The sequence below is a fragment of the Melanerpes formicivorus genome, unplaced genomic scaffold (assembly GCF_026170545.1).
Source record: "Melanerpes formicivorus ecotype bairdi unplaced genomic scaffold, bMelFor1.0.p_v2 SCAF_1, whole genome shotgun sequence".
Taxonomy (NCBI): domain Eukaryota; kingdom Metazoa; phylum Chordata; class Aves; order Piciformes; family Picidae; genus Melanerpes; species Melanerpes formicivorus.
In genome coordinates this window covers 17564818-17591647 of record NW_027142353.1, presented here as the reverse complement: position 1 = coordinate 17591647, position 26830 = coordinate 17564818, and the positions used below count along the sequence as shown (strand labels likewise).

Genomic DNA, 26830 nt, shown 5'->3' with positions numbered 1-26830 from the left:
AACTGTCAACACACACTTCAAAACCAGACTCCTAAAATACAAAGCTGCTGTTTTCCAATAATAGCTGAAAAATAATCTGAAGTATTCCTGGAAAAGCAAATCAGTAGTCTGATCTATGTTAAGATCAAGTGAAAAGGGTTTTTTACATGTAACTCAGCAGCATTAAATCAGTAGGAAACAACACTGCTCCTCTGCAGTTACTAAAAGTTAATCCATCCTTTCACCAGCTGAAGGCACAAAGAATGTCAAGAGTAGCTGACACTGCTTACAAAAACCCCCCAATACCATTTCCCCTACTATCTTGGTCCAATTATTTAAACACAACTGTAAAACAACAAAATTAAAACTATTTCTTCAGTGACAGACAAGAAGTAGTAACTGACAGAGTTTCTTGTAGACATTTCAGAAAGCATTAAAATGCTATGTCATCCTAGACTCCTGTAGACTTAAGATGTTTTGGTTATTTTCAGTTCTATCAGGTCTGCAAAGCATTTTATCCATAAAAACAGAGCATTAAGGAGCAAAATGGTTCTGAAGGAAAAAACAAGCAGGAAAATAAAGGTACAGTAAATTATGGTCACAAAAAAATAAACAGAAAACTCAACAATACCATAGTAAATAGGCTGCATTAACTAAAAGAGGCATAGTTAATTTCTCACCTATATTCAATATTTCTTTATTCAACAATTTTCAACTCAATTTTCACATTGAAGTTGAGTATTCTTTTATCAAATCAGTTTACTTAAAGCCATTATAAAAGGTACAGATTACATTACAATTATAAAAAGGTGTTTCCCAATAATACATCAAACAACCAACAATGTTTCCATTCATAATAGTTACTAGGAAAAACAATAACTTAAATCAAATCATGCAGTTATTTGAATTTCCTATAAAACAGCTAAGCTTTGCATCATATGTCTGAATTTCCCATCAACCCATCATCCCTTGGCATTTTTCCCATGCCACAAAAGAACATAACATACCTTTGATGAATCTGAACTTTTCATATATGGTTCAGCACAATGTGCAATACTTCCCTGTAATACTTTTTCTATTCTAGCCACAAGGAAAATGTCAGTGTGAGGACATGTGACAGAGAATATTCCCTAGGGAGGAAAAAAAAATAAATGAAGCGGAAAATGCACACACACTTTACATCATAGAAAGTTATCTAAAGGATATAGGAAAACTCTCTACTTGTATCCAAAATCCTACTACTAATCTTTTGAGTTAATAGTTCTTACCTGCTTTGGATATTGTAATACAGTTTCATAAATATCTTGAATTCTGTGTAAACTATCACCACTGCCATTCATCATCTGTTGAGATGTGCTTGATAACATGTGCCTTACTGAGGCATGGTTCAAATCAACATGGAAATCTGCTGAAATCTTCCTGTTGTTTTTAATATCAAATAGTGATAATGTGACAAAGAAGGGTTCTACCTAGATGTTTGGGGAAAAACAATCAAGTGTTATTGGTGGCATCTATATGACTCCAAAAATGTGTATGAAGAGAAAATGAGCAACAGTTTTATGAACACTTGCACACAGTCATCATTCCAGATATTTGTAACAAGGTGTAAAAAGAAAAATTCCACTTCCCACAACACGACAGAAAGATTAGGAGCAAAGTTACTTTTCATACTTTTCATAGATCTTAGGTTCTAATTTTGATTCAAAGGAGTAGAAAACTCCCCACAATGTAAGATTTGCAATCATTGAAAGGAATTCTTGCCATTAACAATGGTGCCAGCAACATATTAAGATATTCATTGCAATATTAATGGGAAACAGCTAGATGAATTATTTACATTTGTTGTCGGTCCTTCTTCATTTTCTGCAACGCAGCTTTGCAAATTAAAAGATAAATCATTACATTTAACAAGAATTTTTTTTCCAAATTTCTCTTCAAATGGCTTCAGTTCTGGTTCAATACCAGAAAAGTCAAGTTTCTGTAAAAAGAGAAAAGAAAAACTAAGGTGTTTCTGATCTCAAAAGGATAAACAGAAAATAAAACAATGTACTTCCTTGTGTCAAGTCTAACCTGGGCATCTGGATCCAAGACAAACAGTTTAACTCTGCTTTCACTTTTCAACTTAATTTCTGCTTCTCTGGTACTCTGTAAAAAAAATAAGAAAATAAGGCTTTGTATCACACTGAGTGAAAGTGTTTTCAATCTCACTCTTTTTCCTGTGACGTTCAAATATTTGTATGTCCTTAATTCATGCAATCTTCTCTCCATAAATGAGCTTTGCAATTTCTTAAATTGCTCCATCAGATCCAAATAAAACAATAAAACAAAACACAAAAGTGTACATCAGCAACATGTTAACATTCCAGGCTAATGTAGCCTTACAAACTATACTCCTGCATAGCTCATATACCACTTTGCCTCCTTAAATAATAAATAACTTCCATAACTCTTTTTTTTTTTTAATAACTAAAAATAAAGAAAAGAAGAAGTAACAATGTTTAGGCTAAAGGTCGAACTATCCTGAGACCAGAGAATTGCTCAGTAAACAACAGGTTACCTAAATTAAGAAACACCATCGGAGTTCTTTTTCCTTCGTTTTGTGGTTTTGCTTGTTTGGGGTTTTGTGAGGTTTTGGTTGCTGTTATTGTTTTGTGTTTTGGTTTGGGTCTTTGTTGTTGTGGTTTTGTTTTGGGTTTTTTTTTTGTGGTGCAGTTTTGGTTTTTTGGGGTTGATGGTTTTTTTGGGGGGATGGGGTTTTGGTTTGTTTGGTTGATCCTGCAGTTGAGGGGGGAAGGGATGAGGTTTTGGTTTTGATTTGGTGGTTTTTCTCGAGCTCTGCTGCCATAGTAGTTTTCCGGTGGGTTGAAGAAAGAAAAAAAAAAAAAACAGTTTCCAAAATTACTTTGCAGAGTACACTGTATGCTGATCTTGCCTATGATTTCTGGGTACCTACCAAGTAACAGTAAAACAAAACGCAAGTGGAACATAATGTAATGTGAAAACTGATGGTATGTATAGGTTACTTTGCAAAAAAAAAAAAAGTTTTTACTTAAATAGTGTTCTAGGATTTTAAAAGTCACAGGACATGACAAATGGACGTCTGCATGCACCAAAATTACACATGCAGGAGAGCTGCCATACCCAAAGTAGCAGCTGGCTAAACAAGGATAGAAAGTATTACATTGCAAAGAGGCGTCTAATTGTGGATCAGTTAAAAGAAGTTACCAATCCAAAATGCTCTTTACTGACCATCAGCTGGATGTGACCTATTGTCTACATCTACTTTGCTGGAGGTTGAAGAAACTCCAACTATGTCTCAAGAGAAAAAAGATAATATCCAAAACAAAACTCCATGTTCAAAGCATTCAAATCCTATTTCAGGTTGGCAATAATAAAATGAAAGAATTTGACTTAAGGGACACATCACAGAAGATGAGCTTCTGAGATGTGATTTTGAGTATAAATGCTCTAATGGACTTAATTTACTTTTCATTGTTATCTTTAACACACACACACACACACACACACAGAGACACGAAGGAGAAAAGACAAGAGGAGATGTGAAAGACACAACCCAGACACTCGGTATCAGCAGAGTATAAGCAAGCTTTTATTGTTTAACAGCTGGCATGATTGAGAAATACAGGACTAAACAGTGAAGAAGTTTAAAGATAGCTAGAAGGTTGCATGTGTGTTTTGGAAAGGGAATAGTGGGAAGAAGTGAGATGAAGATGAGCAAGATAGAAGACATTTCAGTTAAAACATCTTGAATAGTTTTAGATTCTTCGGTGTCTTGTGCACTAAAGACATGACAAAAATATGCATTTTTGGCTGACATATCAAGGGCAGTCAGAGGTCAGGATCTGAAAATGTGTGTGTTCAACAAACCCTGTCTACAGCACAGCAGTGACTCTGTAATTCCATTTCCTCATCTGTAAAACTGGTACAGTATTCTCCTGCCTTGAAAAATACTGGGAACCATAATGGTTAATGAGGTACTTAAACACACTGATCGTAACAGTCACAGAGTTATTTAAGGTAGAGGTCTAATTTGTTTTCTCTGAAGAGTTTAAAAAAATAAAAATAAAAAAATCAACAACAAAATAATCCCAAAGCAACCAAAAAACCCCTGCAAAACCCCAAGCCTTTACATTCACTGTCAGTATTTAAGTTACAGACAAAAGGAACATGAGCTAGGCATGAGAGACTGAGATACATGTGTGCCTATCTGTTTATTGAAGCACTCCATACAGTCTTGCTTACTTTATGTTATAAACTAGCAGCTGTTGATAGAAAAATAAAAGCTTGGACCTGTACTCAACAAGGGTTAAGCCTTTCCTAGGAAGACTGTTTTTTCCCCCTATTGTCAGGTGCTCTACAATTACTCCTGAAGGAATTTCTCTTTTTTTCATAAGGATATGAGGTCAGCTATTGTAAAAATCTCCTCCAAGAACCAACAACAGAGCAACTATCAGCTCTCTAAAATAAGGCTCGATGCCTTTTAAGTCTTCACAAGACTTACAAAGAAAGAGAGAATAAAACACAAATAAATCCTCAAAACAAACAGCATTTTATGTGATGTAATCAAGTTAAGGCACAAAGAGTGCACTAATGCAAATGGACAGATTTTCCCCTGTACTTCTCAGGGTAAAATGGCCAGAAAAATACTTTAGAGCAAATTATCTTGAGAGCTACTATTTAGTAAAGATGACTAGAATGGTAAAACCTAAATACTCTGGAAGGAAACAGAAACTTAAATAGATTATAGCCGTGGAATGAAAAAAGCCAGTGGTTAAAGAGCTGAGGAAAATAACATGCTAGAAAAATAGCTAGCCTAAAGAGCTGCATGCTCTTTAGGTTATGGAAACAGGAAGCAGCCTTTGTAGTACTAAATCTGTATGCAGGTGCTGCAGTCCTGAATACAAGTTCCCTGTGGAAGTCCAGGGAACCAGTGTGACTGACTATAAAGGAAGAAAAATCTTCTATACAATAAGAGTATCTCATTTATTTCTGAAATAAATTCTCATAGCCCCATCTAAGTATGCTGTTTGATGCTTACAGCTCTTCCAAGGAAAACATGATTACATGCATCACAATTCAAATTAATTTCCAATTACAGCTCTGTTACATTGTCACATAATAGCTTTTTGTGTACATGTGCTAAGTTAATTACAAAGCAGTAACAGAAAGAATGAAGTCAGCCAACCAGTTTGGGTGCTAAAAGCTTGTTAAGCATTCTGAATCTTTTGATATGTTAGCTATTGTAATAGATAGAATTAGTTTTACTGTGTATTATCAGTTTAAAAGCTGCATTCCCTTCAGGAGTAGATACAACAAACAGATCGTCAGAAAAAAGGGGACAACACTCCAGAGCATGGTCAGGCAGAAAAGTTTTAAGACTACAGGCTATGCCCACACAGAACAAAAGAGTTAGGAAGTCAGAGGGACTTTGGATTTTGCAATTTCAATAGAAAAGGTTCACCAGCTCTAGTATGTAGGTGATTTGACAAAAAATTTCTCCCTTGGAGAACTTTCGAAGCTTATTGCAACCACAGGGCACTAATTTAATAGAAGTAAGTCTGCAAATAGGCAGAGGAAGACACTGTTACTACGGCAACACCGGAAGTAGTCATGAACTTGCCAGCTTGTTACAAACTCAAGCACCTTAAGATACATTCACATTATAGAATCATAGAATCCATAAGGTTGGAAAAGACCCAGAAATTATTGAGTCCAACCTGTCACCCAATACCTCATGACTAAATAACCCATGGCTTCAAGTGCCCTATCCAATCCCCTCTTGAACGCCTCCAGGGACTACTATTAAGCTCCTGCACCTTCTAACAATAAAAATAGAATTTTACTTTAGCACTAGATTTTTATATAAATAGAAGAGAACTTATCTGCATGCAATAAAATAATAGAAAATATGCAAAACAAACTAACAGAACATATTGCTTTTAAATGGCATGTCAAGATTTGTATAAGGAACTTGAAGACAGTAAATAGGTTGCTTCCAAAAGCAGAAAATGAAGAACGTCAATAACCACATCCATTCACAAAAGACCTTATAAGCTTTTGAACCACAAACTAATTGGAAGCTTTACCTATACTTTACCTTTACTGGAAGTTCATCTGACTAACTTATGTTTAGTACTTCACATGATGAGTTGGCATTTACAATATATATTACCTTGGCAATTTCAGGATAGTAGTTATCAAAACTACTTGATGAGCTCTCCAGTTTGCTTTGTTCATCATCTGAAATTATAAAACCACATTAAAAGAAAATTTAAACCCTAACCAAACAAAAACCCAGGCTACTCACAAAACCCTGTAGCAAAAATTATTACATTTCTGAATTTTAAAACTCTTTTTAATTCCTACCTCCTCAATAATTACAATTATTAACATAAACAGGTTATGGGCAACTTCATTTCATTTTGATACAATGACTTCTTGGAGGATGGAATCAGCTACATAAAATGGTGAAGTAGCAGTTACTTCTAATCAAATACCTAGCAAATAACTTTAACATTCATTTGAAGAATTAAATGGGGGAAGAGGACACTCAAAACATGAATTTACTTGACTCTTTTCACCATGCATTGTAACTTGATTTCAAAACAAGTTTCCTTTGTTCATTAGGTTCCCAGCTCTACTCTCCAATGGTTAGTGGATTTACAAAGGAACCATTCAGTTAGCTATAAGCATTTTACATTCTAAATTCAATGGGGACCACTGACTAAAACGTCAGCTACAGGCTTCCATTTTTCTTATTTGCTTTAACTGCAAACAACATGTTACATTCCAGCAGTCTTCATCAAAGACTGTGATACCTCATTTTAAACATCAATGAGCTCTTTTAGTATATTGTGCTATTCATAAGCAAAACAACCTTTTATAACCTCTTCAGGATCTTCTGGATATGCATTACACTTGGTCTCATACCAGCTGCTCTAACCATCAACTCTCAAGAGGAAGCATGCACAAGAGGGTATCTAGAGTATCCTTTTGTCACCTAACTACCAGTTACATCTATGTCACATTCCTTACACTGCATTACCTATTCTTAAAGGCCTCCAACAGAAAAAATTCTACACCCAAGCAAACTATTTCAGTACTTAAGGGAAATATTTATGGTCAAGGGAGGTACATCTAAATTTAAGGCCCTCACTGCAACCACATTCCTTACTCTATTACCTACAGTGGCCACAGAACAGATCATTCCATTTTCAGCAGCATTTTACACATTTCACAACTAGTTCCTATGTTTTCTTTCTTCCTTACACTGCCTCTGTCCTCATTTTTCATTGTAGATTCTACTCTTCTAGAATTCTGATCAGGCTCATTATTCTTTTCTGGAATTAACTCTCAACTGGAATCAATACAGAACATTGCTATTTTAATGCCAAAAGGTCAAAACTCTCAGCAGTTCAGACAGTGAAAAAGCCTGTAATTCTTATGACCAAAGGAAACAAAAAAAAATTAGCCGCAGTAAAACATTTTGGTCCAAAGGGACATATGCAGACTTTGTCACATAATGGTATTACCATTACTAGAAACATTGCTTACCTTCATGAGACTCTCCATTTCTCTTTTCTTGCATTGCTGCCTCAAAATTAAGCTGAAGGATTTTGTTTAGAGTGTTTATCCATTCTTCCATTTCAAGTTCACTATCTGCAGCTAAAAGGTAACTACTTTTGTCTTGCATCTTCAGCTCAAATGCAAACCGTCTGACTTTGTTGTTCTGTGAGAAAATGAAAGATCTTTATACTATCTGTACATGCTGTCTACTCACAAAGGAAGTTATATGTACTTCATAAATTTTAACAAAACCAAGCAGTTTGATATTTTGAACGAGTGTGTTACAATTACATTATTTGCTCTTTATATTTGACCTTTTCAAGTTATTTGTAGCACTGCAACAAGTGTGATGGAAGGTAACAGCCCTTTTTCCAGTTTTCTCTCATCGTTCCACTTGCAATCATCTTTTTAAAACAAAAAGATCCAATTTCCAAACATCACGTCCTCACATATTCAGATCATCTAAAAGTGAAGCTAACTAAGAATTGAAGCTAACTAAGAATAGAATAGAGTAGACCAGACCAGGTTGGAAGAGACCTTTGAGATCATTGCGTCCAACCTACCATCCAACACCACCTAATCAACTAAGCCATGCAACCAAGCACCCCATCAAGTCTCCTCCTGAACACCTCCAATGACGGCGACTCCACCACCTCCCTGGGCAGCCCATTCCAATGGGCAATCACTCTCTCTGTGTAGAACTTCTTCCTAACATCCAGCCTAAGATCTAATGTTTTAACAGAGCATGAAATTCTATTAATACTTGAGCAAGAATCATTTACACAGTGGCTAGGGTCCTTACAATTATTTACTTTTCTCTTACCTAAATGGAAATGAAATTTCTACTGTGTAGAGATCACTTCCCCCCCCCATATGAGTTTCTAGATGCTAATACAACACCAACAAAAAGCAACAGTAAAATAAAGAATAAAATTAGATGAGCCAGAGAGGATACAGTACATAATACAAAATAATATAAACACACATCTGGAATAGAAACATTATATATAAGATTTTATAATTCAAGATCTCAATTATTTATTTGTCACTAAAAATTCAAGTGAAGAAAATGGTTATTTCCAAACCTCTTTAATCTAGACACTGAATGACTTCTTGGCTTCACAGAAGCGAGCACTGACTGATTATGGTTGATCCATAACCTGCCTCAATTTTCTAGATGCAGTTCTGAACATCCAGATGCCAAGATGAACACTGATGGTACTGTACAGTACAATATAGCATTCAAGACACAAGCCAACTACAATATTTAAGGATACAAAGTACAGTTTTACTTAAACACTATTAGCCCAAAATAGAGGAACAGTAATAAAAAATAAGTAAGAAGCATCTGACAGAGTGTGAAGAAATTTCAGGTTACTCCAACTGATGGAATAGAAAACATGCAACAGTACTTAATGAAGAGATTATTTAGGAAAAAAGGGATTGTCAGGATTAAAAAAAAAAAACAGAATCACAGAGTGGTTAAAGGTTGGAAGTGGCTTCTGAGGCCACCAAGTCCAGTCTCTATGTTCCAGCAGGGCCACTCAGTGACAGTTGGCCTAGTATCATGTTCCTGCGGCTTTTCAGTATCTCCAGGGATGGAGAATCCACAACCTTGCTTGAATGCTTGAACCTGTGACAGCGTTTCCTGATGTTCAGAGGGAACCTCATGTTTCATTTTGTTCCCACTGCCTTTGTTGTTGGCACTGAACACCACTGTGAAGAGCCTGGCTCTGTTCTCTTTGTATCAGAGAACCACAGAATGTTAGAGGTTGGAAGGAACCTTGAAAGATGATCTAGTCCAACCCTCTGCCAAAGCAGGATCACCTACACCAGATCACACAAGAACACATCTAGGAGGGTTCTGAATATCTTAGAGAGGGAGACTCCCTTCAAGTATTTATAAACATTCATGAGACCCCCCTGAGCCTTCTTTTCTTCAGGCTGAACAGTCCCAGCAATCTCACCTTCTCACAGAACAGATAGAATAGAATAGAATTAACCAGGTTGGAAAAGACCTCAGAGATCATCAAGTCCAACCTATCGTCCAACACTACCTAATCAACTAAACCATGGCACCAAGTGCCTCATCCAGTCTCTTCCTAAACATGATCTTTGAGGTCTCTTCCAACCTTAGGAATACTGAATGCTTCCAGTGATGGTGACTCCACCTCCCTGGGCAGCACATTTCGATGGCCAATCACTCTTTCTATGAAGAACTTCTTCCTAACATCCAGTCTAAACCTTCCCTGGCACAGCTTGAGACTGTGTCCTCTTGTTCTGGTGCTGTCTGCCAGGGAGGAGACCAATCCCCACCTGGCTACAACCTCCCTTCAGGTAGTTGTAGAGAGCAAAAAGGTCTCCCCTGAGCCTCCTCTTCTCCAGGCTAAGCAACCCCAGCTCCCTCAGCCTCTCCTCATAGGGCTTGCACTCCAAACCCCTCACCAGCTTTGTTGCCCTTCTCTGGACACATTCCAGCAACTCAGCATCTTTCATAAACCGAGGGGCCCAGAACTGGACATAGGACTCAAGGTGTGGCCTAACCAGTGCTGAGTACAGGGGCACAATGACCTCCCTCCTCCTGCTGGCCACACTGTTCCTGATACAAGCCAGGATGCTATTGGCCTTCTTGGCCACTTGGGCACACTGCAGGCTCATGTTCAGCCTACCATCAACCAGTACACCCAGGTCCCTCTCTACCTGGCAGCTCTCCAGCCACTCTGACCCCAGCCTGTAGCACTGCATGGGGTTGATGTGGGCAATGTGTAGAACCTGGCACTTAGATGTGTTAAATCTCATGCCGTTGGACTCTGCCCATCTGTCCAGCCTGTCAAGGTCCCTCTGCAGAGCCTCTCTACCCTCCAGCAGATCAACTCCTGCCCCCAGCTTGGTGTCATCTGCAAATTTACTGATGATGGACTCAATACACTTGTCCAGATCATCGATAAAGATATTAAAGAGCATGGGGCCCAGAAGTGATCCCTGGAGGACACCACTAGTGACTGGCTGCCAGCTGGATGTGGCACCATTCACCACCACCCTCTGGGCTCGGCCCTCCAGCCAGTTCCTAACCCAGCACAGAGTGCTGCTGTCCAAGCCACGGGCTGACAGTTTGGCCAGCAGTTTGCTGTGGGGAACAGTGCCAAAGGCCTTGCTGAAATCCAGGTAGACTACATCCACCAGGCGGGTCACCTGATCATAGGAGGAGATCAGTTTGGTCAGGCAGAACAGATGTTCCATCCGCTATTACTTTATCATCTTCACAGACCTTCACTGGATTCTCTCCAGTATGTCCATGTCACTCTTTTACTAGGGAACCCAGAGCAGGACACTAAATTTCAGGTGAAGCCTCATCAGTGTTATTCAGCTGCTCAGAGGGGAAGACTCTCCTCCCTCAATCTGGCAACGCTGACCATAATAAAGCATAGGACACCAGTAGTCCTTGCAGTAAGGACATATTGCTGGCTCAGGTTCAACTTGAGTGTCCACCAGGACCAAGTTCCTTTCCTGCCAACTGTTTTCCAGCTGTGTGGCCTGTACAGCATGAACTGGTGTCTGGGGTTGTTCTCCCCAGCTGCATGACTTAGCACTTCCCTTTGCTGCAATGCCTGCCTTTTGTTTGTAACTTGGGAAAATCTCCATGTATTCTGGTGACGTAAACTAATGCTGCAGTTCCTGCATTCTGTCCAGAACCAAAACCAAGCCACCACCAAAGTGAGAAACGAAAGAGGCCAGAAACGGCCCAGAAGATGGAGAATTCACAGTGGGAGTGAGGTGCCAAAGCAGAGGAAGCTGAAGAGTGAAAAGAAAGCTACATCTTAAGTACAATACAAAGACTCTGTGTTTCAGAACCACTTTCTGTTTGATACCTTTTTTTAAAAATACCAAATATCAAAGTAATTTCCAAGGATTCACCAGAATTGTATCCATAAGGCAAAAAAAATGTTCAGATCTGTATACAGAACTTACAATACACGACTTTCTATGCAAACTATCTATTCAATGTGTATCCATGAACATTATTACACTGTCTGGAAAAAAATAATCCTCTATAAAGCTGGTTTTGCTTTCTGCATAAATCTTTAAAATAGTTTCATATTAAGAACAGACATATTATTAAAGAAAATTTTATATTAAACTTCAACTATTTATATCTAAGTGAACAAAACAAGTCCTTCCCAGGTAGGCTCTGCCTAACAAAACAGTTACATGCTGTACTGTAAACACACAATACAATCACAAGGCAGGGGAGGGGAATAATCTTTTCTTTGGCACTTGATACTGACAAACGTTTTACCAAAGCCCTTGACTGTGTAAACTAAAGAAAAGGACATAAAAGTAACATTATAAAGGTCAAATGAAAGCATCTGGAAGGGTGGCTGAATTTAATACAATTCCCACAACAAAAATCCCACACAAGAAGTTATTGCAAACATTGCACAGTTCATTTAAGCACAAAATTTAACTGGAATTACTTTTAATTTTGTGCTGTCACTACCTTACTACGATTTAAGGTTGAGGGCGGGCTGTGTGTTTTTCTTAAAATGGTTTGGTATTTTTGGTAGGTACTTGACATCAACTAGCAACTTAGACTCTTTTCAGAATGATTTTTTTAAATTTAGCCTCCTGTCCTTCAAAATCTTGTTCACTTGGGTTTTTTTGCAAGAAGCAGCATGTTTAATTATTCCTCTATGTAAGAGGCACTTTAGCTACATTCCACAACAGTTATCCATACTTTAAAGTAAAAAAAAATCAATTTGCTATCAAATACATAACTAACTGAAGAACAGGCAGAAAAATTGTAATTACCTGAACCACTCCCATGCATGAATCTAGAAATATTGATCCTTTGGGTTCTTTTGATATTTTTTCATCCTTGTAAAAATTGAGATTATAGGATCCATCACCAAGTTGGGTTAAGTGAAAAAACCTTCTTTTAAATGACTAGTGAAAAGAAAGGAGGTGAGAAAAACAATTACAACATATAGTATTAAACAGCTTTATATTACAAAATCCACAAGGGCTATTTACATGGTAGGTTACAGAAGAAAAGCTTTTATTTATACATAACCTAATCAGTATCCTCAGAAAACAAGCCACAAATCCTTACTTTAAAAACAAAATAAATTTAACTTTAAAACCTGCATCATGATTGTATATTCTATGAAAATATTTTTGATCCATTGAAAAATATTCATAACTGACTATTTAATATTGTACATAATAGATACTTATTGTGGTAACTGTAAAAATAACTTGTTTCTAAATACAGAAGAAATGCAAATAAAATCTCATATTAAAACCAGAACAACACAACAAAAAAAAGGTCAGTGCTCTCAGTAACACACCAGGATCCAGTTAAGAAAATTATCTGAAGTACCAGATTTCTCCCTCATACTGGAATTCTATGCATTTTTTCCTGATACAAGGAGAATAGAAGGAAAGTAAGATTTTACAGCTATAAATTACATACAAGCTTCCTTCTTTGATCTCACATTGTTTTTTAATAGAAGCAAACCACACACAAACTGACTTCTCAAAAGCACAGTGATATTTAAGTTTGGCATTTGGCTTTTAACACAGACATCACACTTTTGAACTTACCCTCATTGTCACACTGATGGCACTATTCATGTTACCTTTGTACAGCCATCCTTGTTTTGTTATTCCACCCTTCTGAGACCCAAGAGATGCTGCATCCTGGAGATGAGGAAAGGAAGATGGGGGTGAGAAAGGACAGTTTTGCATCACATTCTGAAAACACTGTATTTAACATGTAATCTCAGAAGTTATTTTTAATGGATGGAGTAGGTATGTTTATGATGTACTTACGTATGTTCCTAACATACTGTGGGTACCTGCTGAAATTATTTAGCTTTCTAATTACAATTATTTTATTTAAAGACCAGAGATAAGATTCTATTCAACTTTAACTGTTGATAGATAGCCTGGCCACTTATATAGGCTTTCTCCATGGCCAACGGGATGATCCATCTTTTAGACAGCTATTATTCAATACAAATCCCACTGAGCTACGGGAAAGAGGGAAAATGCATTTAATTACATCTACTCAGTAAACTTTTTCATATATTCTAATCTTCCAGTGCAAGATTTTTTTACCAATTTCTATTACCCAAAAGAATATGTAAAATCATACTTATCCAAACTCCAATCAAGATTTCTCAAACCATTTTGCTTTATTTGTATTATTTCAAACACATTACACATTTAAGAATTTACAGAAAACTGTGTCTTAAATTCTTGAATTGGATCTGCCCTTTTACAGATCTGAATCAAAGCTCTCTGAAGAGAGCAAGGCCAAACTTGGCAGTAATGGCAAGTTCATAAACAGCAGATCCAATGCACGCATCACACATTACACTAGCTATCTGTATTCCACTTCCATCTGCCAGTCTATGTGACTCAGTAACTAAACCAAAACCCACAGGATTGTAACAACTGCCAAAAGCAGTACTTCACTATCAAAGCAACAGACTTATAATTGCCACAGAATAAAAATTAAATAGCTGGGTTAAAGTAATCTTTTAGAGCAGTACCAAGCTGACTTTACCATGGTTTCCAGTTGACACAACCCATTATGATGCAAGAAAAATGTTTAAGAATTAGATTAGGAAACTATTAAGAGAATATACAACAAAAAGTGATTACATAAGGGGAACAGAGTCATTAGTTTGATAACTGAATATTAAAACCAGAATTTCTAGTAACATTAATTAGTTTCTGGCACTAAAGAAACATTCTGTAAAATGTTACCATTTAATTTATTTACAGCTTACTCTGTTTAGCTTGCATATTCATATGCGTCTGTGTATTGAACTTCAAAACCTTGCAAACAGAAGGCAAACGATGAATCAGTCTGTTCCTTCAGAAATCCTGCTCAGCCTGGTACTATGGAGATCAGGCCCGGTATGGATGGCAGGATCACCAACTATCAGAGCAGCTGATTCAAATGACCCAGAACCACCGACCAGAAATACTAGGTAAATGTTCATATGCCCCAATGAGGCTCGCTGTCAAAGCAATACTGTCTACTTGTTTCGTATTTTCAGATCATTAGCCCCCACCCTCATTCTGTTACCTAGATAACCATTTGTCTTGTTGCAGCAAACAAGACAGAGATAAAAACTTAAAACACTGGGTTCCCAACTGCAATTCTCCACCCAACACTGGTGGGAGTTATCCCCAAAGAAAGGGCTGTTTAAAACTGCTTTACAAGTGTAAGATGGTGAGTAGATGATGAGTTATTAAAACTTGGCATGAAACAACCTATGCTTTTCTGTAATTTCAAAAACTGTACATAGAATGACCTGATAAAACAAGAAATCTGATTCCTTGTGTTTACAGAACTTAAGATTTACCTCTATTAAGACTCTTTTTCCAAATCAAAAATCTGTGAGGTGCACTATTTCCCAACTGTGTTCAACTGCATGATGTTTTCTAACATTAACACTATCATTTGGGCTTCTCTAGTTACACCTTTTCTTTCTGTCAGGCAGAATTCCTCCTCACAGCCAAAAATGCACTGAATCCTTCCAGCCTGTTAATACAATGGAACTCAGAACTCAGTCATTAACACACGACTTCTACACTGAAAACATACTTCCTGTTTCCAAATTCTCATTTTTATTATTACTGCTACACACTGTGCTTCACTTTTTTTTTTTTAAATGATCTTTCCCACAAACTTGGCTTCAAAATTACTTTAACAGCAATTGTTTCAACAACAATTCCTTATCTTGATCCCATATCCCAGGCTGATTAAAAAATTCCATTTACAAACATCAACCTGATGGCCTGATAGCCCAAATTACTTCTGGAAAGGTAATTCTCTCCTTTTTAACAATGCAAGATTAAACTAATCTTTATCTGCTTTTCCCCCAGTTTTAATCACTTGCAGCTTTTTTTTCTATCATTCTCTTAATAAATCTACTTAAAAAAAAAAAAAAACAAACCACAACACCAAATCAAACAAACAGAAAACCAAAACAAAATACCCTGACAACCAAAAAAATCAAACACAAACCAAAACTGAGGCAAAAAAGCCAAACAACTTTGAAACTAAGATTTGTATATATGCTTTTTGGCATACAAATCTGTTGATCTTTGAAAGAAAATTTCTTGCAGCAATTCCTCCATTGAGGAAAGAATTTATGGTCCCCCCCCAACCCTATTCTTATTAAGCTCTCTTTAATTCCTAACATGCTTTTTCCTTGTATTTATATTTGAAGTTCCTTAAAGAGAAACAGACAACTTCTCCAATGACACTACCTCTGAAAAACCTATGATGTTCCTCCCTGCTCTAACAGGAAGCTAGGCAGAAAGAAATAAGCAGTCCTCCCCACTTGCACTTTCTAGTAAAAACACATACCACTTGACAACAGTGAAGTGGTAGTTTTTCATTGTTTAACTAATTCCAGACATCATTGTTTTTCCTAGCAACAATCATGGTGAATTATACCTCCATTTAATTTTTTCATGTTTAATCCAATTGTGTTGTTAGAAGTACTACCACAGCATATAATGCTAAGTCTTTTAAATTCAGTAGCATAGAAAACACAGCTATTACTATGAAAAACCCCAAGCTAACAAACAAAAAATCCAGAAGATTTGGCTACATAGGCATATTTGTCCAAATATCACGGTACAGACCAACAGCAGCACTGGGGAAACAGCAATCTGTCATTCAGGAACCCACCTATTCAGATGAACCCTCTGGACTATTTTTTCCACATTTCATCCAGAAAACCCTGCAGGTTAACTACTTTTACTTCATAAGCAACAGTTCTAAATACAAGGAATTTAGAAGCAAAATAACTGTCATAAGGTAAAACACACAAAAATTCATTTTATTATAATTCTTTTCTGTGATGCAAGAGTTCAAGTACTTGTCAGAAAAGAAAACACTGGCATGTAAAGCACTGTTTTGAAACAGGGTGTGGTGAAAATTAAATAAATCACACAAGTAACAGAAGCAGATATTGAAAAAAGTCTTCAACATCTGAAACATGCTTGAAAATTGCTTGAGGTTATAGATACCTGATAAATATCTGAAGTGTAGATGTCAAGATGAAGGTGACAGTCTCTTTTTGCTGGCGTCCAGTAACAGGACAAGGAACAAATGGTATAAACTAGAACAGAGGAGGTTCCACCTCAACATGAGGAGAAGCCTTTTTATTATGAGGGCGACAGAGCACTGGAACAGGCTGCACAGAGAGGCTGTAGAGTTTCCTCCTCTTGATTTTCAAAACCCACCTGGATGCCTTTCTTGTGAGGCCTGCCCTAGGTAATCATGCTTTGGCAGGGGGTTTCAACTAGATGGTATCTAGAGGTCCCTTTCAACCTCTAACATTCTGTGACTCTGTGGTACCTCTAATGTCACTAAGTCAACAACAAAAAAACACAGTATCCTAGAGTTTTAGTCAATTTATTTAGCTTTTGTTTCCATGACAGATCTCCAAGCCTTCTCCTATACTCCATTTTGTGAAAAAATAATATTAACTCTACTGCCATACTTAAGTTTGTGTACTGTCATTCCAGAACAGAATAATCTATGATTTTAATCAGCCTTGTGATTAAACTGCATGAAATATTTCTCTCTATATGCCCAATTATATAGAAACAATGTGACAAGACAGAAAAAAGATTATAAATCACCAAGTATTAAAACTTCAATTTCACTATCTGCCAAAACCTGTCATACTCAAATAACAGGTCTCAGGAGTACAAGGCTATTTAAAAGGAGAGAGGTAAAAGAAACACATTTCATGCCAGGTCATGATAGCTGTTTTCCTTTATTACATCAACATTTAACCCAACTTGTAACATCTTCTTACACAACATTCTTTACTGACAACAATAGGAAGTAAGAAATTATTGTTCTCTCACCTCATCTTTATCTGCTTCTTCATCCACTTCATATAAATGAACTGGAAGCTTCTCTGATTTTGTCCCTTTGCTGCAAAAGAAAAGCTTCTTATATACTTGAAATGCTATGATTAGATACATATTTTATAGCTATTTTCCTAACTGATGAGAAAAAAAGAATAACTGAGTGAAAGCAGGAATGTTTCATGAAATGTATTTCTTAGCCACTAATTTTCCTAACATCTGGCCAAAGTCAGTCTTCTGTTCTGCTTGTCACTATCCTTACACGTAAATGGATGGAACTGAACGCCTTCTCATTCACTGCACTCTTAACATTTTAGGAACAAGAATTCGTACCATCGGCTCCTCTTAGGGCAATGTGTTTATTTAAATTCCTGTTGACCAGCGTGGTTTCTGTTCAGGGCAAGTAAAAACCAGCTCTTGAATTTTACAAAATCTATGAGTACATCAGAACTTTTCACAAGGAAACAAAGCTACTTCTTAACTGATATATGCAGCAGAGTAGGGAAGATACAGATCTTCCAGAGTTGTGAGATTCAGAGTATCCAGACACTCCCAGATATTTTAAGGACCTAATTTCTATACTCCCCATAGAAAATTTTGAAAAAGTTGGAAAATATTTCTCTAGCAGTTTAGAAAGTCTGTAATAGATGTCAGTTAGGCTTTTGCTTTGAATCATCCTGTGAAAATCTCCAGTAGTTCAAACAATTGCTCTAAACATGTTGGTTATGTTCTGTTCTCTAAGCTACTAAAGAGAGCTCCAAAAGCTGCCTTTGAAGCTACGAAAACAGGATATCACCATTTTTGTTTCATCTAAACATTAGCCTGTTTTAGTTACAATGCTTATTATCCACATTGTCAATTATACAATTTCTTGTTTTGACCTGTCCATTAATAGGGCAATGTTGCCATGGTATCTTTCCAGAAAATGGTTTAACAAGATTTTATACTTTTCAATTCACCAATATAAGAGCCATCAAAGAAATCCTTATCATCTCTACTGACTCCTGCACATTGATATAGCATATTTCTGATTATATTACATGCCTTAATACACTTCTGTGACAAATACATTTATATTAAATACAATTAGAGTTCCTCCACAAATTCAAAATGTTTATTATAACATGCTTACTTTGGAAGCTGTCGAAACTCCCCTGAGTATTCTTCATATCTATAGTTAACAACATGCCAGTCTGAATTGTAGGTCTTAATGCACTGTTTTAATGAAAACCAAGTATAAACATTAATTGGAAGAGGATTAACAGCATTCCCTAGATCATGGCTGTTTATGAACTACTATGGTTACATGTCATTCTCTGAAAATTCTGTACAGTTCCCTCTTTTTCCAACAGTCTAGTGCAATACTGCTTTGTGCAGTGAGTGGTATGTCTCGATGAGATATTATCATCTGCTAGATGTGTATCATGCAAAACCAAAAAACAGTGAATACACTCGGCATCTTGATTAACCAAATTCAGTTGTCTGAGAAGTTAAAGCAACATTTCACTGCAGCTGAAAACATGACTGAACCTTTACAAAACTCAGAATTAAAATACAGATGCATTATGAAAACAGAATTTTGCACATACAGATGGCGGAAGTAAAATCATCCTTTCCTTAAATTTATACATCTAGAGCAATTAAATTAATATTTAAACTACATGCTTACAACTGTTGAAAAGCAATTGTGTCGTTAAGCTCTGGACTAGATCACAGGAAATACCATTTCACTCCACCCATATTGCTACAAGATAGAAGTACTGATTTATCTTGGCTTTGATCAAAGTAACATAAAACTGAAAATCTTTTCCCAGAAACCATAGGCTACAACGTTTTTTATGTTACACAAAAAGGCCCTCACATACACAGGAGCTAATTAACTCAAAGGTATTTTCTTTATATCTCAAAGGACAAAGATAATTCTTGCCAAGAAAGAGTTTCTGTAGAAAGTCATTAAACTTCATGAATTACCTATAATGTTCCTCCCTCCTTGTCTACCTTCTTCAAATTTATCTTAGCACTGTTTAGGTTAGGTCTTAAGAGTATGTGTCAGTGTGGATAAATCACTTCAAGGTTTCAGGTATTGGGAATTCCTTCTGCTTTCTTGGAATTACAACAAACATCTACTTTTTTTCCCCAGACGTTAAAATACCAGCTTAAATTGTATCAGCAGAAAGCCAGTGGATAATAGAGAAAACAAAACCAAATAATTAGACCTTTTATTCCTAAAGCTTCAAGAAGACATTAAATAAAATGCAACATCACAGTCCGAACTAAAGGAATGCCAACATAAGCAAGCAATTATGATAAATTTTATGTTTGAGGATACTACATCTACACATAGCACACAAACTCAGCAGTCAATAATGCATTTTGGCCTCTACAAGCATGACAGATAGAAATATCTCTGTTCTAACTATGTATACAAGACCAATGTGAACAAACTAAGAACAACTGATGTGAAACACCTGATCCAGGAAAACAAGTCACAACCGGGTTTTTTTCCAAATTTAGTATTAGTCCTGATCTCATGTAGAGTAATCATGCATATTCACCTGGGAAAATCAAAAGTGTGAAGAAGATGAGAACTAACTATTTACAGAAGTCAATTAACAAGCGACATAATTCAAAGCTATCCTGTAATCCTCCTTTTCTAGCCATCAACGGAAAAAAATACTAGGTCTTCTAGGAAATTTTCCCTTGAAATCATGGACAACCAAATGGCAACAGATATTTCAATATTTTTTTCCCAGGGCTTTTCTCCTGTTTTTTAAATAATAAATGAAGCAGGAAAAAAACAATTCAGGTCTAATACTGCTATTATGCACAGCCACATGCAAGTCCAGTATTACCTCAGTTACAAACAAGCTTTGAGCTTCCTTCTCTGCATTTTCAGGAACTGTAGAACGAATGTATCGACTCTGTCGCTTGAATAATGCTGTCTGATAAACAAGAAAAACAATTACTGAGATTTGCACTTAAAGACGACATATTTTAGTAATAATCAATTAAATCATTATAACATCATAATTAAGACAGATGTTCAGCAGAAAACATCCTGTGAATACACCGTTTCAAACAGCCAATTAATGAGAATTCACTTTCATTCAAAGATAAGCAACGTGTTCCTTCTTTCAAAGCCAGGGCAAGGTTGGAACCAGTAGGAAATAGATGCCATGGAAAACTGTTTTCTTCTGTTTGGCTAAAGTGGGAACGAAAATATTAGTATAGGTAATTCCACTATGACAATGTAACTCAAATATTTTGGAGACTGACATTAAGGTAGCATTATTACTACACATCAAAACAATTACTCAAGGAAAGTAACAAGTTGGCAATAAAATAATAATAGTTCAACTGCATACCTCAGCTGGTAAAAAAATGACAGTTGCACTGAAGGGACAAATAAATCTTTCAGTGCTTTAAAAAAAGCAAACAAACCAAAACACAAAACCCAATAAATATGCAAGAGGATACTCAGTCATATGCTAATGCTATCTAGGAATTAAGTTTCTTAAATTCTGGAAACATATTCCTGATTTCAAGCTGCATAGATTTTCAAGTGCTTTGAATGACCTGAGGTTATTTTTATTTCTCCCAAGTTGGCATAATATCTATTTTTAGAGGTACTTAACTCACATCAGCTAAAAGCCATGAGCTTTAAGTGTGTGATAAATCCACATGGCTCAAAATCTAAAGTAACAAAGGTGAAACAGTGTCTAAGCTAAGCACCAAAACACCCTCAAAATAAGCATGGGATAACTCTGTAGTGGCACATTTAATTTAAGTAGTAATGTACCCATATTCTATTTGCCACAAGTAAACATCCTATATTGGGATATTTCCTATATGAATGGAGGTAGTATTCAGAAGCTACGTATTTTGAAACAATGATCAACAGATCTAAGTTTTATAGTTAAGGTTTCTTTTAACAGTTTCCCTACCATGCAGTTAATGTAAACACCACTTATTTTGCAGTCATTGGGCATATGATTTTAAAGTGATCCATGAAGGTAGTCTGTCTTAAATGAATGCTACTTAGTTTGAAGCCATTTCACTATTGAGTAACTTATTAAAATTCAGGTGCTTTGCAACCATTACAGAAAGCCATGCAGAGGCAAAAAATGGGACAGAAGAGTACTTAATGGATACAGTCATTCAAGTCTCTGAAAGACTCTACTTAGCAAAAATCTAGGAGATGCATAGCCTTGAACAACTGACAGCATTATAATTGAGAGTGGCAAGAACATTAATAGTTGTTCCAATGGCTGGCAGGAAAGTGGTTCTGTCATCTTAATTTAATAGAATAAAATAACAAAACAGAACAGACCCAAAAAGGGCAAAAAACCGACCAAAAAAAGGGCAAAAAACCGACCAAAAAAAGGGCAAAAAACCGACCAAAAAAAGGGCAAAAAAACGACCAAAAAAAAGGGCAAAAAACTGACCAAAAAAAAGGGCAAAAAACCAACCAAAAAAAAGGGCAAAAAACCAACCAAAAAAAGGGCAAAAAAGCAGCTACAAGTTAATAGACTATGAAGAACAAAACTATTGAAAGCTTACACAACTCAATTACTACGAATGAAAGTGATGTTAACAACTAAAAGGATCTCTAAACACAATACAACTGTTCTCATAAATTTGCTGAGAACAAGCTAGGGAATAACCTGATTAATGAATTCAGTACAGAAAACACTGAACTTGAGCTTGTAAAAAGCAACTGGAACAATTTGAAATGGTAAATTGGAAAATGGCCCAATATGTGGGAGAAACCTACTGACTAAGAGCTATTCGAGAAACTACAAAACAGCAACACTTTCTGTTACTTGGATATGATAGCATCAAGAAAAATGTGGAAACTCAAAAGAAAGGGAAAAAAATTACAAGTCTTACTTGGATTTGAAGATCACGAAGCATGACAAACCTAACGCTTCTCTGAAAACTAAATAAGCGGATACCAAACATGAGAGAAAAATAGAATCATAACCTCAGCTAACCAAGATTAGAATGATGGCAAATGCAGTTAAGTGGAAATCTGGAAAAGTTCATACAACTAGATCAGCTGGCTGAAAAACAATCCTTCAGTTTTTACAGATTTTCCCAGAACAGAGTATTTTCTGATCCCACCTTGTTCAAATATTGCTTTGGTAGTGGTTTGAGCTTAGAGATACTTCTTACCGCATGTTTGGAGAACAGTCACAGCTGAACAGAAAAAGGAGGCTTAGTAATTTAGTTTGGGGTTTTTTTTGTGGGTTTTTTGGTTGGTTGATTGGGCTTTGTAGTTTTTTGTTTTGTTTTCTCCTTTCCCTCACTAGGCAAATAACTTCTATTACAAGACAGACAGACAGAAAGGGGTAGAAACAAAGACAGGAAAAAAAAAAGAAAAAGAAAAGCATGCTAGATGTGGTTCAGAGGAGTCAGTTGCTGTACAAGCTTGCTTTTCTGATTGATATAGACTAAATTCCTATCAGGTCTCCTTTAACATCTAGGTTCTCTGAAGCAGCAAGAGTTACAAACTGAAGGTGGCGCAGACCACAACTACGGAACAAGACATTAAAGCCTTTGTTACAAAAATCTGAATTCCTGCAGGTATCATTAATAACTGTATCAAGAATACACCTATAACATTACATTTCAGTTATCCAATTGTGTTACCAGGGAAAAAAACAGTTATCCACATTAAGCACAACCATTTGTCTTCAATTTCTCCAAAAATAATTTCAATCTTAACACATATTCAATAGTGCCATCAGTTTGCCTTTTTTAAACGACTTTTTAGGTACTTCTGCATTCAATGGAAAACTGCAGGAGTGACGTCTAGCACTAAAAAGTAAGTATTTTCATTGCCATTTTATGTGCTAGTTTTAGAGTCATGCTGGTAACAAGATAGCCTTAATGTCTGTATAAATGAGCAGGGCTTGGCTTCCTTTTTAGGCAAGTGGTTTTTAGATTGCAATCAGTTCAAACTAAATGCAAGGAAAAACTTTGTTAAAAACTGAATGTACTGAGAGGAAATTACTTGAACAGGTTTTTACACAATGTTAGGAGTTTCCACCTATAAACTGTTCTGAATGTGTATACAGGTAATTCAGAACACTCTTGCCCACTATTTCAAATTCATACAGTAGGGGATGAGGGAAGTATCAAAAACTTGAGTTGAGAGCTCCCCACACATTGTGTGACCACAACAAATTATGACAAAGGAATTTTAAAAAGCATGTGAAGCAGAATGGCAAATAGAGAACATATGTCATTATTTAAACTACAACGGCAACCTACCAATGTTTTCAAAACTGTAAATATGAGTATGCAAAACTGCACAAGGTTAGAAGTTTTAGCTTGAAAAAACAACCAACCAACCAACCACCTAAGCACATAAGGGATTTCTGTTCTCTAACCTGGCAATATTTTCTTTATACACCGACAGATTTAAGTGCATTGTGTTGTTGAAGACGAACTAGATAGCACAAAGAGGTACTGGAGAGTCACGTGTACACTAAAAATATTCTGAGTAAGTTCATGGCAGTGAATCTTAGAAAGACAAGTTTTATAGCATAATAATTAAGTTTGATGGTACAAGCCAGTCTTCTTATAAATCAAATATAAAAGGAAACTCTGTCAATGACTGTGTAGGGGAAATTCAGAAAATGTATTCAGATATTACACTGTTGAGTTATAAAGAAATAGGAAATCTGACTATACTCCAAAGCTGTAACTACTTGATAGAAAACTTCCGATGTAACACAGGCTTTAATGGCTGCCCCCTCAATGAAAATCTGACCACAGAACCCAAACAAAACATGACAAAAGGCATTACAGTTTATGGACAAAATTCAGTCATTCCCTTTAAAGGATCAGACTGAGCGCTACAGACTACCTTTGGTCACATAGGCTTGAAGTTAGGAATAACAGAAGAGGCCACTTGAAATAGCAGTTAAATGCTTAGGACATCCCACAGACTGCTCAAATAAAATGCCTCAGGATATTCTTGATAGGTCTGTTTCTTCTCCAGTGATAATTCAGTGCTCTTCAACATAATGACTTCCACTATGAGTATGCTTAGCAGAAGTATCCTTAATTGCTCACTATAGGAGGGGACCTGAGTGGTATAGTCTACGCATGCTCTGCAGTCCCAAAGTCAGTAACTGGTGTGGGATCATCATGAGTGCTCCCACACAGCATCATCATGGTCATTAGATCATGTTCATAAGCAATATAATTTCCTTTTCTGAGAAGTCTTACCTGCAGTCTTTCAAACTTTCAAGTGTGACTGACAACGTGCAAAGCCCAAACTACTCCCTGAACACCTGTGCCTTGCTAAAAACAGTTTCTCAGCTCAGAGTGGAAAGGCTACATATAAGAATTAGGAGAAAATGAAGCTCAGCGATTATATTAAAAAGAGAGGCCAGGTGCACTCATGTAAATAACTGACCAGAAAGAATTCATTAAAAACTCAACATGTGCAGTTTATGGGACTTTATATATCCTTTTGTAGAAATAGACCAATTTATGATCAATCTTCTGCATGAACACAAACTTAGCTTCAGTTACTTGACTGAATAAAGTTCTGATACAGTCCCTACACAGTTCAGATATCAACACGCAACCTAAAAATGACTGATCATCTCTTTCAAAAGGCAGTAAAATTGATAAGCTGCAGAATTAGGCCTTAAAATCTGAAACAATTTAATAAATTATGCTATTTCTTCTTCTGTAACCTATAGCATAAATTGAGCAGTGTAAAGGAACTCACAGGAAGGATTTTTTGGTAGCTTAAAGAGAGTTACAAGTCAAGGAAATGACAGTTATCATCTCATGATTATTACTGTTAAAAATCTGCCTTACAAAAAAAAAGGTAAGGAGGATTAAATTACCTGGAAGTCATCATAAGGGAACAGTAGCATCTCACGTAGAGGATCATTTAAAATCTGTGTTTTTCTCTGAACGATGACATTTTCGTAGTCTATTGGCTCTATAAGCTTTGGCTTTGCCTAGGGAAATAAAAAGGAAAATAAATTCAGGAATGCAGGTATACGCAGGGAAAATTACAACTGTTCACTCACTTGAAGTTACTCTTACAAGAGAAAGACATACACATGTTCAGTAGTCAGAAAGGTCACATATCAGGACAACTTGTTCAAACTAGCAAGCAACACCACCACTAGAGCACCAATTCTACTAACCAGTAGCAAAGGAAAGCAGTCACCTGAAAAGGACAATGGATTTTTATGTGGTGCTCTACGTGAGCAGCATTTTCATCCTTTTGTGTCTGATGCTGAAGAGCTATGTCCTTCCTCCTATTAATTCCCTAAGGGGTACACATGCCAAAAAAAACCCAACCAAAACGAACCAACCAAACAAAAACACCCCCATAAAACCCAATAAACTACCAAGCCACAACCAAACATAAATCACTTCTCGAGCACATCTCATTCAAAAACCCAAGATGCATATACTGCAGCTTCAGAAAGCATCCAGTTCATTGTAAACGCATCTCTACCTTATAGCCAAAACACAGGCCCACCAGCACAAGCATAAAACTGATTAAAAAGAATCTTAAGATAAAATAAGCATTGCTTACACACTGTGAACACAATATTGAAAAAGAAACCTCCCTCATTACAAGTTTTTTAAAATCTAAAGCTCTTAGGAGCTGAGGTCCTGAATCTCTAAGTGAATGATACAGAAGTAGTTAGTGGTACCAGAAAGCCACACCATCCTCCTATTCAATGAGTAGAGCACCTGATTTGCAGAAATAGAATTTCTGTAAAAATTAATGAAGAATTTGCTTCCTCAGATTCCTCCAAAATGTTGCTCATTTCTTTCTTAGTCATTTGTCAGATTGAAACGGAAGAGGATGTTTTATCAGTTTGAAGCGGATATGAAAAAGGAAAACAATAAACAGCACACTGACACTGGCATCGAGCCAAAACTAAAACATCACAAGGAAGCAGACTCTCTCAAGCTCTTCCGAAAAAGAAGATTTTCTGGTCTATTATTTCATGCAATAGCAAAAACAAGATGCTGGATAGGTACGGTATTGTTGAATGTGATTTATGGACCAGCTAACACAGGTAAAACTCAGCTCAGTAAAAACTGCAATATCAAGTTCACAGGCACTGAAAGTCAGTCTTTCAAACACGACTTAACTGTTCCTATTGATTTGTAAGAAAACCCAATATTTTTATTTCTGTAATGTAAGAAAATGCTAAGAGTATAGGTCTCCATGAGATCCAGCACTCAAGCCAGCCAGTGTTGTAGGAAGACAAAACAGGGAAGTATCTGCCATACTGCTCTGGGGTTTTTTGTCAGGTATGAGAACTTAAGAGAAATAAGAAGCATTTCATAACAGCAGTCA

At 36.5% G+C, this 26830-nt stretch overlaps 1 protein-coding gene across 10 annotated transcripts in view; it reads right to left on the bottom strand.

The window, feature by feature from the left end:
- The window catches only part of DOCK9 (dedicator of cytokinesis 9), a 135224-nt gene that overhangs the window by 68940 nt on the left and 39454 nt on the right, over window positions 1-26830 (bottom strand). For all 10 annotated transcript variants that reach the window (XM_068165429.1, XM_068165736.1, XM_068165811.1 and 7 more), the window contains exons 2-13: window positions 25347-25463; window positions 20328-20417; window positions 18608-18690; window positions 17473-17542; window positions 13171-13266; window positions 12376-12510; window positions 7555-7729; window positions 6173-6240; window positions 2050-2124; window positions 1817-1957; window positions 1248-1448; window positions 987-1109 (exon numbers count right to left, since the gene is read on the bottom strand). In XM_068165429.1, the coding sequence (XP_068021530.1) occupies window positions 987-1109; window positions 1248-1448; window positions 1817-1957; window positions 2050-2124; window positions 6173-6240; window positions 7555-7729; window positions 12376-12510; window positions 13171-13266; window positions 17473-17542; window positions 18608-18690; window positions 20328-20417; window positions 25347-25463 (1374 nt within the window). The remainder of the gene's footprint in view (window positions 1-986; window positions 1110-1247; window positions 1449-1816; window positions 1958-2049; window positions 2125-6172; window positions 6241-7554; window positions 7730-12375; window positions 12511-13170; window positions 13267-17472; window positions 17543-18607; window positions 18691-20327; window positions 20418-25346; window positions 25464-26830) is intronic.